The 14429-nt window shown below is 47.1% G+C and overlaps 1 protein-coding gene across 1 annotated transcript in view; it reads right to left on the bottom strand.

Moving 5' to 3' along the window:
- LOC147898174 (2-isopropylmalate synthase A-like) overlaps positions 1-14057 on the bottom strand; it is a 79784-nt gene extending 65727 nt beyond the window's left edge. Inside the window, exons 1-3 of the mRNA XM_087378783.1 lie at positions 12843-14057; positions 11901-12114; positions 11609-11689 (exon numbers count right to left, since the gene is read on the bottom strand). Of these exons, the coding sequence (XP_087234909.1) occupies positions 11609-11689; positions 11901-12114; positions 12843-13555 (1008 nt within the window). The 5' untranslated portion in view covers positions 13556-14057. The remainder of the gene's footprint in view (positions 1-11608; positions 11690-11900; positions 12115-12842) is intronic.
- Positions 14058-14429: the final 372 nt, after the last annotated feature.

Here is a 14429-nt window from a genome sequence, read left to right as displayed (position 1 = left end):
CACAATTAGTGCCCATGGGGATTCCTATAACTTGTTGAAACAAAGAATCACCTATTGTGATGTAAAGATTATCTAAAAGAAAATCTATCCAAGAGCAAACATCTTCTACACTTACTACCTTTGTGTATCTTTTCTTTTTAGAACCTATGTCATGATCTTTATTTTTTAGCCACAAAAAGTCAAAGCATAAGGCTGTTTTCTCAACTTTTAGCACTTTGCATCTATCTTTGTCAAATCTCAGATTGAAAACTTCAGCCACTAGCTTTTTAATTCTAAACTTCAGGTCTTCCAGCTCAATCTTTGTGTAAAGCGTCGTAAAATCATAGGTTTGAAGGAGAATAGGAGACTCTTTTTCCTGAATGCTTCGAGAGGAATTAAAAAATTTTACAACAGGAATCACTCCTACAGAGTCATTTAAAATCCAGCTTGAGTTCGAGGGGACATCTGCCTCTTTTAATAAGTCCCTCCAAAGTTCATGGACACTAGGCAACATGGCTTTGAAGCAGTAGCTTAGCCATTTAGAGATATTCATCAAAGTAGTCTCACAAGCAGCTGCAATAAATCTTGGCTTTTTTGGAGTTTTGTGAAACTTCCAAGCAGCACAAAGAAAAGGTATGCTTGGATTGCAAACAAACCCAGAAGACTTGCAAAAACTCTGATGTTTTGAGATCAAATCCTTTTGAGAAACTAAGGCGGGGGCGTAAGTTTTGGCAGACGAGTTCACTTCTCTCAAAAGACATTCTAAGTAAAACTTTTTGCAAATAAAAACAAAGTTATTGGAACATTTGTCCACATAAGAAATGACAAAAATCCTATGGAATTTTCGAAGAAGAATTTCATCTTCTTTCGAAAGATGGTTACTTTTCTTTGAGCAAATAACCGAAGGGACTTCTTCTAGTTTCAAAGCAACTTTCTTCAAAATCTTCCCTTTCCATTCTGATAAGATATTTTTAACTCCTAAACATTCTTCTAATTGCAAAACAAACTTTGAGATTCCCTTATCAATAGCTTTTAAAAGGCAAGACTCTTTAAAAGAGTACAATCGAAATTTTGTGCCTTTCATGAAAAGGTCTCTTAGGTTACTAGAAAGCAAAATTGAGGTATCAGTTGTGACTACATGTCCTAAATCAGCATCAATAAAGCTTTGGAATCTCTTACTTTTACAACAACAAGGTTCTTTAAGGATAGAAGATTTTGAATGCTCTGAAAGCCTTTTACCTATCTCTCCATAGTTGAAAGCCTTTTGTCCTAAAGTTTTTACATACTTCCAAGCTACTACTGGATGCTTCCAAATTCTTCTCACAAAATGAGGGAGAGAATCCATTACTTCAGGAGACTTCAAAATGGAGTTTAAGCCTATCTTGTCAAGTGAGGGAGAAGTAAAAATACAAATCAAGAGTTCCTTATTTAGATAGACTTCTTTGCTTTGAAATGAAGCTTTTACTTTTAAGAAGCGATCCAACGAAGTTTTAAGTTGTATATAATGGAGCTTATTTAGATTCAAATCCTCAAAAGAGAAGTTTTCCAAGGTGTATTGAAGTTTAAAAAGAACTTTGACATTATATTTTTCAAAAACTTTTATTGAAAAAAGACCCAGTGACATTAATCTATCTAGGTAGAGTAATGGCCGAGCGAAAGATCATGAGGGCCTATTCATTGCATGTGGGATTAATCTCCTAGCCCCGATCTTAGCAAAGCTCTTTAATGAAGTTGTTTGTTTGGGGTTTCCACACACCTGGACCATCAACACTATCTCACCCATCCACAAGGCAAAGGATCCCATGAGCCCCTAGAACTACAGGACCATTATGATCGGACATTTCATGTCCAAGATTTATGCATCAGTACTTGATTCTGAGGTCAGTCGATTCGCAGAGTGCAGGGGACCTAGAGCAGTCGGACAAGTTGAATATTGACGTGATCATGCGACCATGGATCACATTCTCACACTAAGGTGTATCATCGAGGAGGCGAGGGCACGGAAGCAGAGGGTATATTGTTGCTTTGTGGATTTCCGCAAAGCCTTTGACACGGTTCTGAGATCCCGCCTCCTCCGATGCCTACAGGATTTAGGGTATGACCAAGAGATCATCTAGGCTATCATGGCACTTTACGAGAGAGTCTCACAAAGAGTCCGAGCAAGGTCAAGGTGGACAGAGGAGATCACAGGCAAGGCTATCTCCTCCGAAGATATGGCTATTACTCTCTTATCTCATGTTATTACTGTTAGTCGATATGCAGCATTCTATTCTTCTCTTATTACCTCTGGCCGCCTCAGCACCATCACTTGGGAGGAACTTGTCCCTATGATGATGGATCAGGAGGAACAGTTCATTAAAACCTCTGATGGTTCTTCTGAGGCTCTTGTGGCCCACCGTCCCAAACCTCGATCCAAGAATGCCCCGTCCTCTGCCACTAACTCATCTTCTTCAGATCCCTCCAGTGACCGTCCTGCTCCCAAAGGTAATTGCAATCACTGTGGCACTCCTGGCCATTATTGGCACAATTGTTGAGACTGACATCTCCAGGGTAGGCTGGCCGACCAGCTCCCACACAGCAGGGGGGCCAGAGGGGGTAGGCTGGCCGACCAGCCCCTGGCCGACCAGGCTCTGGCCGACCAGCTGGTCGGCCCAGTTGGCTGACCGACCAGGCTGGTCGGTCTAGGCCATCTGGCCGACCCTCCTGGCCTTCCCTATAAAAGGGTCTTCCCCCTTTCTCATCTCCCTCACTTCTTCCAGCAGCTCCTCAAGGCTCTAGTCTTCAGCCTGCTCCTGGCCATCCCCACCGGAGCCTCCCCTCAGCTGTTCTGTTGGCTGTCCACGCTCCCTCAGCAGATCCCTCCTCTTCCGGGCTCCTGCCTCCTCGCTCCAGGCTTCTACAGTTCCCCTCGTTCCAAGGTTCCTGCCTCTTCGCCCAGGCTCCTTCAGCCTCCTCATTTCTAGGCTCCTGCCTCCTCGGTTCAGGCTCCTCTAGCCTCTTCGCTCCCAGGCCCCTGCCTCTTCGCTTCAGGCTTCTCCAGCCTCCGTGCTCTCAGGCTGCAGCCTCCTTGTGCCCCTTTCTTCTGCTTCAGTTCTGCAGCCTCCTTGTGCCCCCTTTCCTCTGCTTCAGTTCAGCCCCTCCTGCAGCTCCTGTTTCTTATCCTGTTCAGGATACCTTGTATTTCAGTTGCTGCCCTGGTTTATGGGCTGAGTTACAGCAGATCTGTTTGTGGCACATCTTGTTGTCTCTAGTATTCTCTGTGTGGTTCTGTAGCTTCAGTTTGTTTGCATCTTCCGCTGCCATTTTTAACATGGTATCAGAGCACCAGAATACTCTCTGATCTTGGAACTCCTGTATTGATGAAGTTGAAGAAGCTTGTCCTCGTCGGCAACTCTCTTTCCCGCTGACTACAGAGCTCTCTTCTTCCCCCTATATATATTTTTTTGCTGCCTGTCGGCAGCCCCGTTCTAGACTTTGATCCGTTTTCTTTAGCCCTTGGTTGCTGTCCACTCCCTGGTTTCAGTCATGGCTGATGAAACAAAGGATTCTACTCCGGATCTTCACGTTCCCCCTATGTCCAGTTTCTTTCAAGAGTCTGACAAGCCTGTACGCATCCCCACTCTTCCTACATTTCCAGATGCTCGGCAGTTAGATGGGACCAACTATTCCCTTTGGAAAATTCAGATGGCGTCTGTATTGGAATCTTATGATCTTGGTGAGTTTGTTGATCCCGGGATCCCTCGTCCGTCTCCTAAGGAGGATCCACATGCTTCTCTTATCTGGGACAAATTGAATGCTCGTGTACGCTCGTTCATCTTTCTCAATTGTCAACCAGGGGTTCTCAATCATATCAAGCACCTTACTTCTGCACGTGCTATTTGGGAATTTCTTGATGGCATGTACCTTCGCGTCACTCCCATGAAACGTATCTCCTTGGAAGTTCAGCTTCGTCGCCTCGATCCGGCTACTTCCCCTTCCATACGGGACCACATCAATAAAATGCAGAGCATGCATCAGGACATCCTCCATGCAGGCAAGGCTATCTCCTCCGAAGATATGGCTATTACTCTCTTATCTCATGTTATTACTGACAGTCGATATGCAGCATTCTATTCTTCTCTTATTACCTCTGGCCGCCTCAGCACCATCACTTGGGAGGAACTTGTCCCTATGATGATGGATCAGGAGGAACAGTTCATTAAAACCTCTGATGGTTCTTCTGAGGCTCTTGTGGCCCACCGTCCCAAACCTCGATCCAAGAATGCCCCGTCCTCTGCCACTAACTCATCTTCTTCAGATCCCTCCAGTGACCGTCCTGCTCCCAAAGGTAATTGCAATCACTGTGGCACTCCTGGCCATTATTGGCGCAATTGTCCCTACCGCCAACACAAACGAGCTGACGCACCCCTGGCCGCTGCGGCTGATGCCTCCCTTACCCCCACTCCTACATTTGTTCACCTTGAGCTCTTGAATTCGGTACCCCTTCCTGCAGTAGAGTCATTGGCTCTCCATAGTTCCGATGCTCGTGAATGGATCGTTGATAGTGGGGCCTCTCGGCATATGACCCCCTCCTCCTCGCTGCTCCAGGATCTCACCCCTCATTCTGGTCGTGTCTGCATCGGCGACAAGCACTCTATTCCTGTTCATTCAGAGGGCTCTCTTGATATTATTCCTGATGGCAAAGGGGGTAAACACTCTTCTCGTGTTCTTTATGTTCCGTCTCTCGGCTTTCATCTCCTTTCGGTTCATCAGATTTGTCAAAACAATATGAAGGTTGAGTTTGAAGCGGCCTCTGTTACCATCCGTGATCGTGCTACTGGACAGCCGGTTTGGACCGGCCATTCTACTAATGGTATCTACAAGCTTGTCGCTCTTCCCTCCCTTACACGAACCTCTCTTGGCGACCTTTGGCACTATCGGTTTGGTCATCTACACATTGATGCTCTCCATCGTGCTTTCCGTGATCAGCTTGTCCTCAGCCTCCCTAACGTCGGCACTCGCCAAGGTCTCTGTCCCTCTTGTATATTGGGCAAACAACATCGCGAGCCGTTCGCCCATCATGCCTCTCGCCGTGCCACCGTTCCGCTTGGTCTTGTTCACCTCGACCTATGTGGCCCTATGCAGATTATGTCACTGGGGGGAGCCTCGTACTACATGCTCCTTGTTGATGACTTCATTCGCTATTCTTGGATCTATTTTCTTTCCCACAAGGATCTGGCTTTCAGTCGTTTCCAGACCTGGCTAGCCCTGGTGGAAAAAGAATCCAACCACTCGCTCAAAATTCTTCGTGCTGATAAGGGTGGTGAGTTCACCTCTCTCGAGTTTGATCGGTTCTTGAGTAGTCATGGTGTCAAACGGGAATTTGCCAACACAGGTACCCCTTCTGATAATGGCGTGGTTGAACGTAAACATCGTACCGGCGTTGAAATGGCTCGGACCATGCTAACTCACAGTCAACTCCCTCAGTCTCTCTGGGCCGAGGCCATGATGACCGCGATCCATACTCTTAACCGCTCTCCGACATCAGCAGTCCCAGGCATGACCCCTTATCAGGCTTACTATGGATCTAAGCCCGATGTTTCCCATTTTTGGGTATTTGGCTGTGATGCTTATGTTCATATTCCTAAATCTGATCGTGGAAAGCTTGATCCTAAGTCCCACAAGCTCTTGTTCGTAGGCTACAACTCCGTCTCCACTGGATATCGCCTATATGATCCTCGCCGCCGCATTATCTCCGTGAGCAGGGATGTCCTTTTCGACGAGCAGGTCCTTCTGCCGTCCTCCGACTCTCCTGTTCTTGGAGATCCGTCCGATGCCCCGGAGCCCTCTCTCCCTCCACCTGCCTCGTCCCCCGTTACATCACCTCCTATTCTCTCTCCTCCGCCTTCTTCTCCGGCTCCACCCTCGTCTGCTCCTCCTTTGGAACCCCGCTAGGTATGTGTTCCGCGATGGCTCATTGATACTCTCCGCTCCTCTGGTCTTGAGGATCCCTACTCCGAACCACACCCTGATGATGGGCCTCGTCGCTCTCATCGCCACCACCCACCGTCCTCTTCTGATCCCCTCCATGTCAATTACGCCCTTATGTCTCGCATCCTCGCCACTCGCGAGCCCACTACCATTCCTCAGGCTCTGGCCCAGCCTCATTGGAAACAGGCTATGGAAGCGGAAATTCATGCTCTTCTTCGGAACCATACCTGGGACCTTGTTCCTCGTCCCTCACACCGTTCTGTAATCGGTGTCCGGTGGATATTCAAAACAAAATACGCCTCTGATGGTTCTGTCGACAAGTATAAAGCTCGGCTGGTGGCTAAAGGCTATGCCCAACGACCCGGCATCGACTATGGGGAGACCTTTGCACCTACCGCCCGGATGAGCACCATCCGAACGATCCTTGCTCTTGCAGCCCACCATCAGTGGCCCATTTTTCAAATGGACGTCAAATCTGCATTTTTGAATGGTGATCTTCAAGAAGAGGTATATGTGGATCAGCCACCCGGCTTCATTAATTCTCATTCTCCTTCCATGGTCTGTCGCCTTCGCAAGGCCCTCTACGGTCTCAAGCAAGCTCCTAGGGCCTGGAATCAGCGTATTGATACCTTCTTCTGCCGCCAAGGACTTCATCGCTCTCTGGCTTATCCCAATCTTTATCTCTTTCATGAAGGACAGCTTCATACCTTCATCATTCTTTATGTGGATGATCTAATCCTTACTGGGAGTCATACCAATCATATCCTTGCCATTAAAGTTGCTCTTCAATCTGAATTTGAGATGACGGATATGGGCCGCCTCCATTTTTTCTTGGGTCTTGAGATTTGGCAGACTAAGAGGGGGTATTTTGTCTCTCAGCAACGCTATGTTCACGAGCTCCTCGAAACTTTCCACATGGCTGACTGTCGGCCCATCACTTCTCCCATGGATCCCAACTCTAAACTCTCTGCTTCTGGGTCCACTGCTTATCTTGATGCCTCCCTCTACCGCCAGCTTGTTGGTTCTCTTCTCTGGCTACTTAACACTCGACTAGATCTCGGCTTCTCTGTCGGCACCCTCAGTACCTTCATGCAAACCCCTTCGCTTTCTCATTGGGAGGCTGCTCGACGTCTCCTCCGCTATCTTCAGGGGACCTCTACTTTCGGGCTCCTATATACTGCCAGTGGTTCCTCTCCTTCCCCGCTCACTCTCCGAGGTTGGAGTGACTCTGATTGGGCTGGCGACCCCGATTCTTGCCGCTCTACCACGGGCTATGTTTTCTCCTTTGGCTCTGCGGCTATCTCCTGGTCCAGTAAACGCCAACCCACGGTCGCCCTATCTTCCACCGAGGCTGAGTATCGGGCTATGTGTAGTGCCACCTGTGAGGCTGTGTAGCTTCGGCGCCTTCTTCTCGATTGTGGTTTTCAGCAACCCGCTCCTACCACACTTTTTTGTGACAATCAAAGCTGTATTGCCCTTGCTCGCAATCCGGTTTTCCATGCTCGGACAAAACACATCGAAATTCAGTACCACTACACGCGAGAGAAGGTTCTTGACGGTACCATTTTGCTCCTCTTCAGCACCACTACCGACAACGTCACCGACATTTTTACCAAACCTGTTTCCCCTCCCCTTCTCCAACGTCATGCCAGCTCTCTGGGTCTTGTGCCACACCCTGGAGCTGAGAGGGGGTGTTGAGACTGACATCTCCAGGGTAGGCTGGCCGACCAGCTCCCACGCAGCAGGGGGGCCAGAGGGGGTAGGCTGGCCGACCAGCCCCTGGCCGACCAGGCTCTGGCCGACCAGCTGGTCGGCCCAGTTGGCTGACCGACCAGGCTGGTCGGTCTAGGCCATCTGGCCGACCCTCCTGGCCTTCCCTACAAAAGGGTCTTCCCCCTTTCTCATCTCCCTCACTTCTTCCAGCAGCTCCTCAAGGCTCTAGTCTTCAGCCTGCTCCTGGCCATCCCCACCGGAGCCTCCCCTCAGCTGTTCTGTTGGCTGTCCACGCTCCCTCAGCAGATCCCTCCTCTTCCGGGCTCCTGCCTCCTCGCTCCAGGCTTCTACAGTTCCCCTCGTTCCAAGGTTCCTGCCTCTTCGCCCAGGCTCCTTCAGCCTCCTCATTTCTAGGCTCCTGCCTCCTCGGTTCAGGCTCCTCTAGCCTCTTCGCTCCTAGGCCCCTGCCTCTTCGCTTCAGGCTTCTCCAGCCTCCGTGCTCTCAGGCTGCAGCCTCCTTGTGCCCCTTTCTTCTGCTTCAGTTCAGCCCCTTCTGCAGCCTCCTTGTGCCCCCTTTCCTCTGCTTCAGTTCAGCCCCTCCTGCAGCTCCTGTTTCTTATCCTGTTCAGGATACCTTGTATTTCAGTTGCTGCCCTGGTTTATGGGCTGAGTTACAGCAGATCTGTTTGTGGCACATCTTGTTGTCTCTAGTATTCTCTGTGTGGTTCTGTAGCTTCAGTTTGTTTGCATCTTCCGCTGCCATTTTTAACACTATTGGGGTCAAACAAGGGTGTCCTTAATCACCTACCTTGTTTGGTCTCTATATTGACGAGCTTGAGACAGTTATGCAGACACTGGGAGGGGATGGATGCTCTCTAGTCGGCACGCTGATCCAGATATTGCTATATGCAGATGATGTGGCTTTTGTCTTCATCAGCAGCTGGCCTCCAGAGACACCTTGATGCACCACAGTCCTTTTGTGAGTTCCATGATTTGAAGGTCAGCCTTGGTAAAACCAAGGTCATGATCTTCAATACATCTCGAGCCATTATGCACCAGGAGCAATTCAATTTGACGGGGTCACCTATTGAGATTGTTTCGTCATATACGTACCTTGGTGTTATCTTCTCTAGACCTATCTTCACCACGAGACCTGCGATGCAAGCCCGCCTGAGTAGGGGATACACTTCATTGGACAAACTAGAGAGCAGTGCTTCCGCTCACTTTTTCAAGATCCCCGGACCAAGGGATTGCTGTTTGACTCCTTGGTCCGTCCAACGAGGATGTACGACAGCCCTTGTTGAAAGCCGGATCTATCAGATATGGAGTGGGCTCGTGTGGAGCGGCTACGGGTTCTCGTGCTATTGCGGATGATTCACGGTAAGCCATCCATCCCTCACCAGATTATTCAGGCTGAGTTTGGGTCATCCCCACTACAGCTGGATGCAGCATTTCAGGTTATCACCTACCTATACCGGGTCAAGGGGTACGGGGATTGCACTTTTGGGCGCAGCAGATTACCATGGCTAGCATTGTCCTCTTCTATGGCACTATCAGCAGCAAGTGACCAGAGATGCTGGTATGCATGCACAGAGAGATGGTTTGATTGATTGGGGCTCCACATGGACAAACTCCCTCCCTTACAATATAGCATTGAGGCGTCGTTCTCTCCTCTCTTGTCATATGAGGTCAACTAGATCATCCGCGAGGATCTTTTACAACTACACACATTCCGAACCTGGTTGGGACCGAGCGAGCTTCCAGTGAAGCTCAGCTTCTACAGGAATCATTGTTTACACATCACAGAGGAGGGTTTCATTGACCCACCAAGATATACGCAGATCCACTTACCCCACTCACTGAGGATCTCTACTGGGCAATTTCGGGTCTCGTCACATAGACTGCGCATTGAGAGTGGCACGGCAAAGGGTCTACCCGAGGAGAGGCACACATGCACATTATGTGACACACAGGAGGTCGAGTCGGAGGAGCATTTCATTTTCAGGAGCCCAGTTTACTATGAGATTCGAGGACGCTTCTACTGCCTCTTCAAAGACAATTCTGGGGTGTTGTCCCGGTTTCTCTCCTATCCAGACCAGAGATGCTTGGCGGCTTTCATCCATGAGGGAGTCAGGCACCGCGAGCATTTACTTCGATCACGGAGACATGACCAGACCTCCTTCTTGGTAGACCCTTCTCAGAGCTCGATCACAAAGTTCTTACAGCCAGAGCACGTGGACCCCCATACTACGAGGCCCCGACATGATCAGGATCCGGAGCCAATGACACAATAGCTCAGATAGAGGATTGACACATAGATTACACTTGGGGATATCCCCTCTCTGTTCAGAGTCAAATCTCGACCGACAAGGGTCACTGTAGCCCTTGTTAGACGCAGAGCTATGACCAAGAGACAACACAGGACCACGCCCTTGAGCAACCGACAACACTCTATCGCCGACTTTATGCTTCTGCCATCTCATCCACCTGGATGAACTGATGATGATGATGATGATGATGATGATACTGATGTGTAGCCGATCACTCTAACATGACTCACTAGCTTTTTGCATTCTGCATTGGTGTGGATGCTCGTTTTGTTTGTATCACGATTCTCACAGTCTCAAAGACCCATCGGTCTTCCGAAGACTTTAATAAACTTTCTTTCTTTCTTTCTTTCTTTCTACCTTATTGCTGGCCTAGTTTACTGGCTCCAACCAGCCCTACCAGTTACATCCAATGGCTGACTAGGTTCTTGCTGCCCCTACCATGTCTGTGCCATATCTACGAGCTCCGTATGCCCATGTGGCAGCCCGCTCCCTCTCTTTTCTCTGGGCATATCCTGCCCTAGGTCTCCCTCCCCCACGATCTCCTCATTTGGGGGCTTACAGATGGGGAGGTGACATTTCCAACAAGTAGCTCATAAGGTATTACTCCTTCAAATTACCCAAAAGTGTGAAAAGGAGTTTATTGAACATATGAATAAAATGTTTGTCAAAAAAGCTCAAGGTAGAAAGGAAAGAATCCACATAACGAAAGGTTGTATTCGAAGTAGGCGAGTAAGCCTAAGGTTACCTGAATCTATGAAAATCCCAAGAACTAGTGCATGATTAAAGGATATCCTAGGTACTATGGACCATTCATAATACTAAAAAGAATAGGTGAGGCTTACAAATTAACCTACAAAAGGGATATAGAATACACAAGTTTCCATGCAAGCAAACTTAGAATAAGACAACTTGAAGGAGATGAACCAGTAGAATTTATTAAGCCACATTCTCATCCACATGAACTAGCTAGCAGAACTTCTCGAGCTAGAGAAAAACAAAACCACCGTATAAGCTTAGATACTTAGTCTACTGGAAGTAATTACAGCAGTAGAAGATAGACATAAAGACAGCAACCATCACCGCACTGAAGAACACCAAAGATGATTGGACACCAGCATCAGGTATATGAAGATGATGCAGCAAGCAAGAAGCATTACAAGAAGGATCCTAGGCACACAAGCCAATAGCAGGTTTCAGCCAAAAGAGCAGTCCTCATCATCACCCTTGCCAACTGGAGTGAAGAAGGGAAATCAGATGCGGCAGCCACACTTCCCAAACGACATATGCACTGACTATGAAGCCTGATGCACCCTTGTAATTCAGTCTGTGGAAGAGGGCATTGAAACCAAACCATGTCCTGTTTGATGTTGTCTTTCGGCTTTGCTTGTTGCTTCCGTTACAAACAGGAATAGTACAAGACATGCATAGATAGGGCAAGCTAGCAGTAGGCCTATACATGTTACAGTTCACGTCTCCCTTCTATTTCAATGTAAACATTTTTATTTACTTATTGTGTTTTAAAGATAAGCTTGCCCAAAGTCTGCAAGTTGCTGGGCAAGCAAGACATCCAAGAACCTCACACAAAAATAGAATTTGAGTCTGGTCCAGAATGGCACCTCTTCTAGTGATGCATTCCCTGCACGCTCCCCAATACCATTAACTGTGACTTCCAATTGCCTTGCACCACCAAGGGCACCCTGCAGTTCCCATTTTTTCAAAAAATCCCTTTTGACAACGTATTAAATATTTTAATAATACAAAGAGAAACTCCAGCTGCATTTGCATCACAAATTACACCCTACACTCCCCTTTTTCCAAAGAAGCAATTTGGCAACTTTTTAGCTATTGTAGCAGTAAGAAAAGGAATCAAAGAACATATGCAAGGAAATTTTAGATTTTGTAACTCACAGCAAGTGTATTTGCTGTTGCAAGACCAAGGTCATTCTGACAATGTGTAGAGATCACGACATTTTCTGCACCTGGAGTATTGGCTTTAATATTTGCTATCAGCTGAGAAAACTCTGTGGGAAGAGTGTAACCCACAGTATCCGGGATGTTCAAAGTGGTTGCACCTGCCTTGATCACTTCTTCAAGTATTTGATATAGGAATTCTGGACTAGATCTATCACACAGAAGAAAGAAAAAATCAAATTGATCAACAATCTGCAAAAATATATCAATTGATTACAAAGCGAGGGGAGACATATATAAGCTATGCTAGAAAATCCCACAAAAGCGAGGAAAGAACAAATTAAGTTAAGAACCAAATTTTGTAATATGCTGTAAGCTCAATTCAAAGGTCAAAGGGTTATCCCATGAGATCATTTTCCTGCACGATCTCTTAATGCTAAAAGTGGTGACGACATTTTATGAACATGTTAAAATCATGACGAGGGCTCCTAGAACCTCTACAAATTTCCTTCCTGATAGGAAAACAAGAACAGGATGTGTTTTAGGCTTTCGTTTTTTTCCAAGGCAGCATTATAGTTGCAGATGCAACAGATACTTTGAGCACTAGCAAAAGCGGAGGCGTAGAATACGTTGAAGCCTCATTACAATAAAATATCGTAATGCCTCGCCAATCAAAATGCAGGCTCTCAAGATGAATTACAGCAGTAATTATGCATTTCCAAAGCGTAAGATTTTATTTGAACGAGCCTAAAGAATGGAATCACCACACGTATAACCTATCAAATGAAACGTATGAGACCAATGAAGGAAGACATCAGTTACTACGTTGTGAGCAAGCGAATTGCTCATCGTGGAGAGCAACGTGCGAAAGGACGTTTTGCAGATAACCAACAACGCTGCAAAAGACGTGCTCGAACAAGTGATAAAAAAGCTGCTCACCTTCCAGCATCCTCGGGGCTAAATTCGACATCCTCACAACCAAGGCTTCGAGCGTATGATACCATTTCCCTTGCAATGCGTACAACCTCCTCGGGAGACTTACGCAGCTTGTGCTGCATGTGAATATCACTAGTCGCGATGAAGGTGTGTATCCGGGGTCTCAACGCCTGTCTTACGCCCTCCCAAGCTGCATCAATATCGGCCTTGTGGCATCGCGCAAGCCCGCAGATAACCGGTACATAACCATCTTCATCTACCTTGTTACCGACCTCCTTCGCTATAATCTTCACAGCCTCTAAATCATCTGGGGATGCGATTGGAAAACCCGCTTCTATGATATCAACCCCAAGCTTAGCAAGTTGTCTTGCAATGTCCAGTTTCTCTTTGCTTGTCAAGGTTGCGCCGGGGGACTGTTCCCCGTCTCTAAGAGTGGTATCAAAAATGCGCACATAGTTTGGATCATCTATCTTGTTGGGGATGTATTGGGGCCGCTTTTGGGCGCTGCACCGAACTAAAAGGGAAGATTTTTGTGACAGATGGAATCGATGGGCACTGTGAACGAAATTCTGGCGCAAAGCAAGCAAAGGAGGAGGGAGCAAGGAGGAAGGCAGAGGAAGATGAGAGATCCGTTGCGAAGAACTGCCATACTGGGAAACTGAAGGATGGAAGGCAGAAGGAGGACGAAAACAAGATTGTATGCAAATATGAGCCATTCCACAGAGGACCCAAATGTGTCGAAATGAAATCAAGAGGATGACAGGCCTTCTCAAGAGCACCAAAAATGCTAGGATTCTGCCCAAAATGCAGTGACAGGTCTCACGTTGAGAGAGAGAGAGAGAGAGAGAGAGAGAGAGCAAGAGCTGATGATGAGGAAAAGGAAGGAACGCAGACAGCTGAGAGAAAGCTCACTCACATCTGAAGCTGCTGCCCTTGAGTGGCAAAATGGGACCCAAAGCAGGAAGCAAATTACTCATGGAAGTCTATCAACAAAACCAAAACTGCAATCTTCTTGCCAAAGGAAAAATGGAAGGAAACAGAAATAAAACGCACGCTTGCAACACTCGCAACTCCTCAGAGGACGTTCAACTGGAGAGGATACTCGCAGAGAGGTAAAAATCTGAGAATTAAGAGGCACCTGTGGCACAAACAGCTCACAGAAAGGATCCCAAGCAGAAGGATATCTCTACAACAAAGTCTTAAGAGGTAACATTTCTTGAAGCTCTAAGTACCTAAACAGCAAAATCTTACAGAGAGAACTAGTCTATTCATTACTAACAAATAATTATGTACAGCTCCATGCTTAGCACCAAATTTCACCATGCAAAAAACAAGGCAAGTGTCCTTATCTATCATTGAATGTGTGTTAATTTGCCTTGACCATGTCAAAACTTCAACGTTTTGAGAGACATTTTGAGGGAGAGAGAGAGAGAGAGAGAGAGAGAGAGAGATTTGCTTTCAAAGAGTTTAATATCTTTAAGAATGTATAATACATGTGGTAATGTCCAAAATCACCATGAAAGTGCTCTCTCTAGAAGAACTCCTAATAAACTACCTTTTCTAAAGTAGTAATGGCGAACGTGTTGTGCA

Source organism: Dipteris shenzhenensis, chromosome 9, assembly GCF_047967505.1.
Source record: "Dipteris shenzhenensis isolate YYH24624 ecotype China chromosome 9, Dip_SZ_1.0, whole genome shotgun sequence".
Classification (NCBI taxonomy): domain Eukaryota; kingdom Viridiplantae; phylum Streptophyta; class Polypodiopsida; order Gleicheniales; family Dipteridaceae; genus Dipteris; species Dipteris shenzhenensis.
Note: the sequence above shows the minus strand (reverse complement) of the source record. Positions and strands in the feature narration are given on the sequence as shown.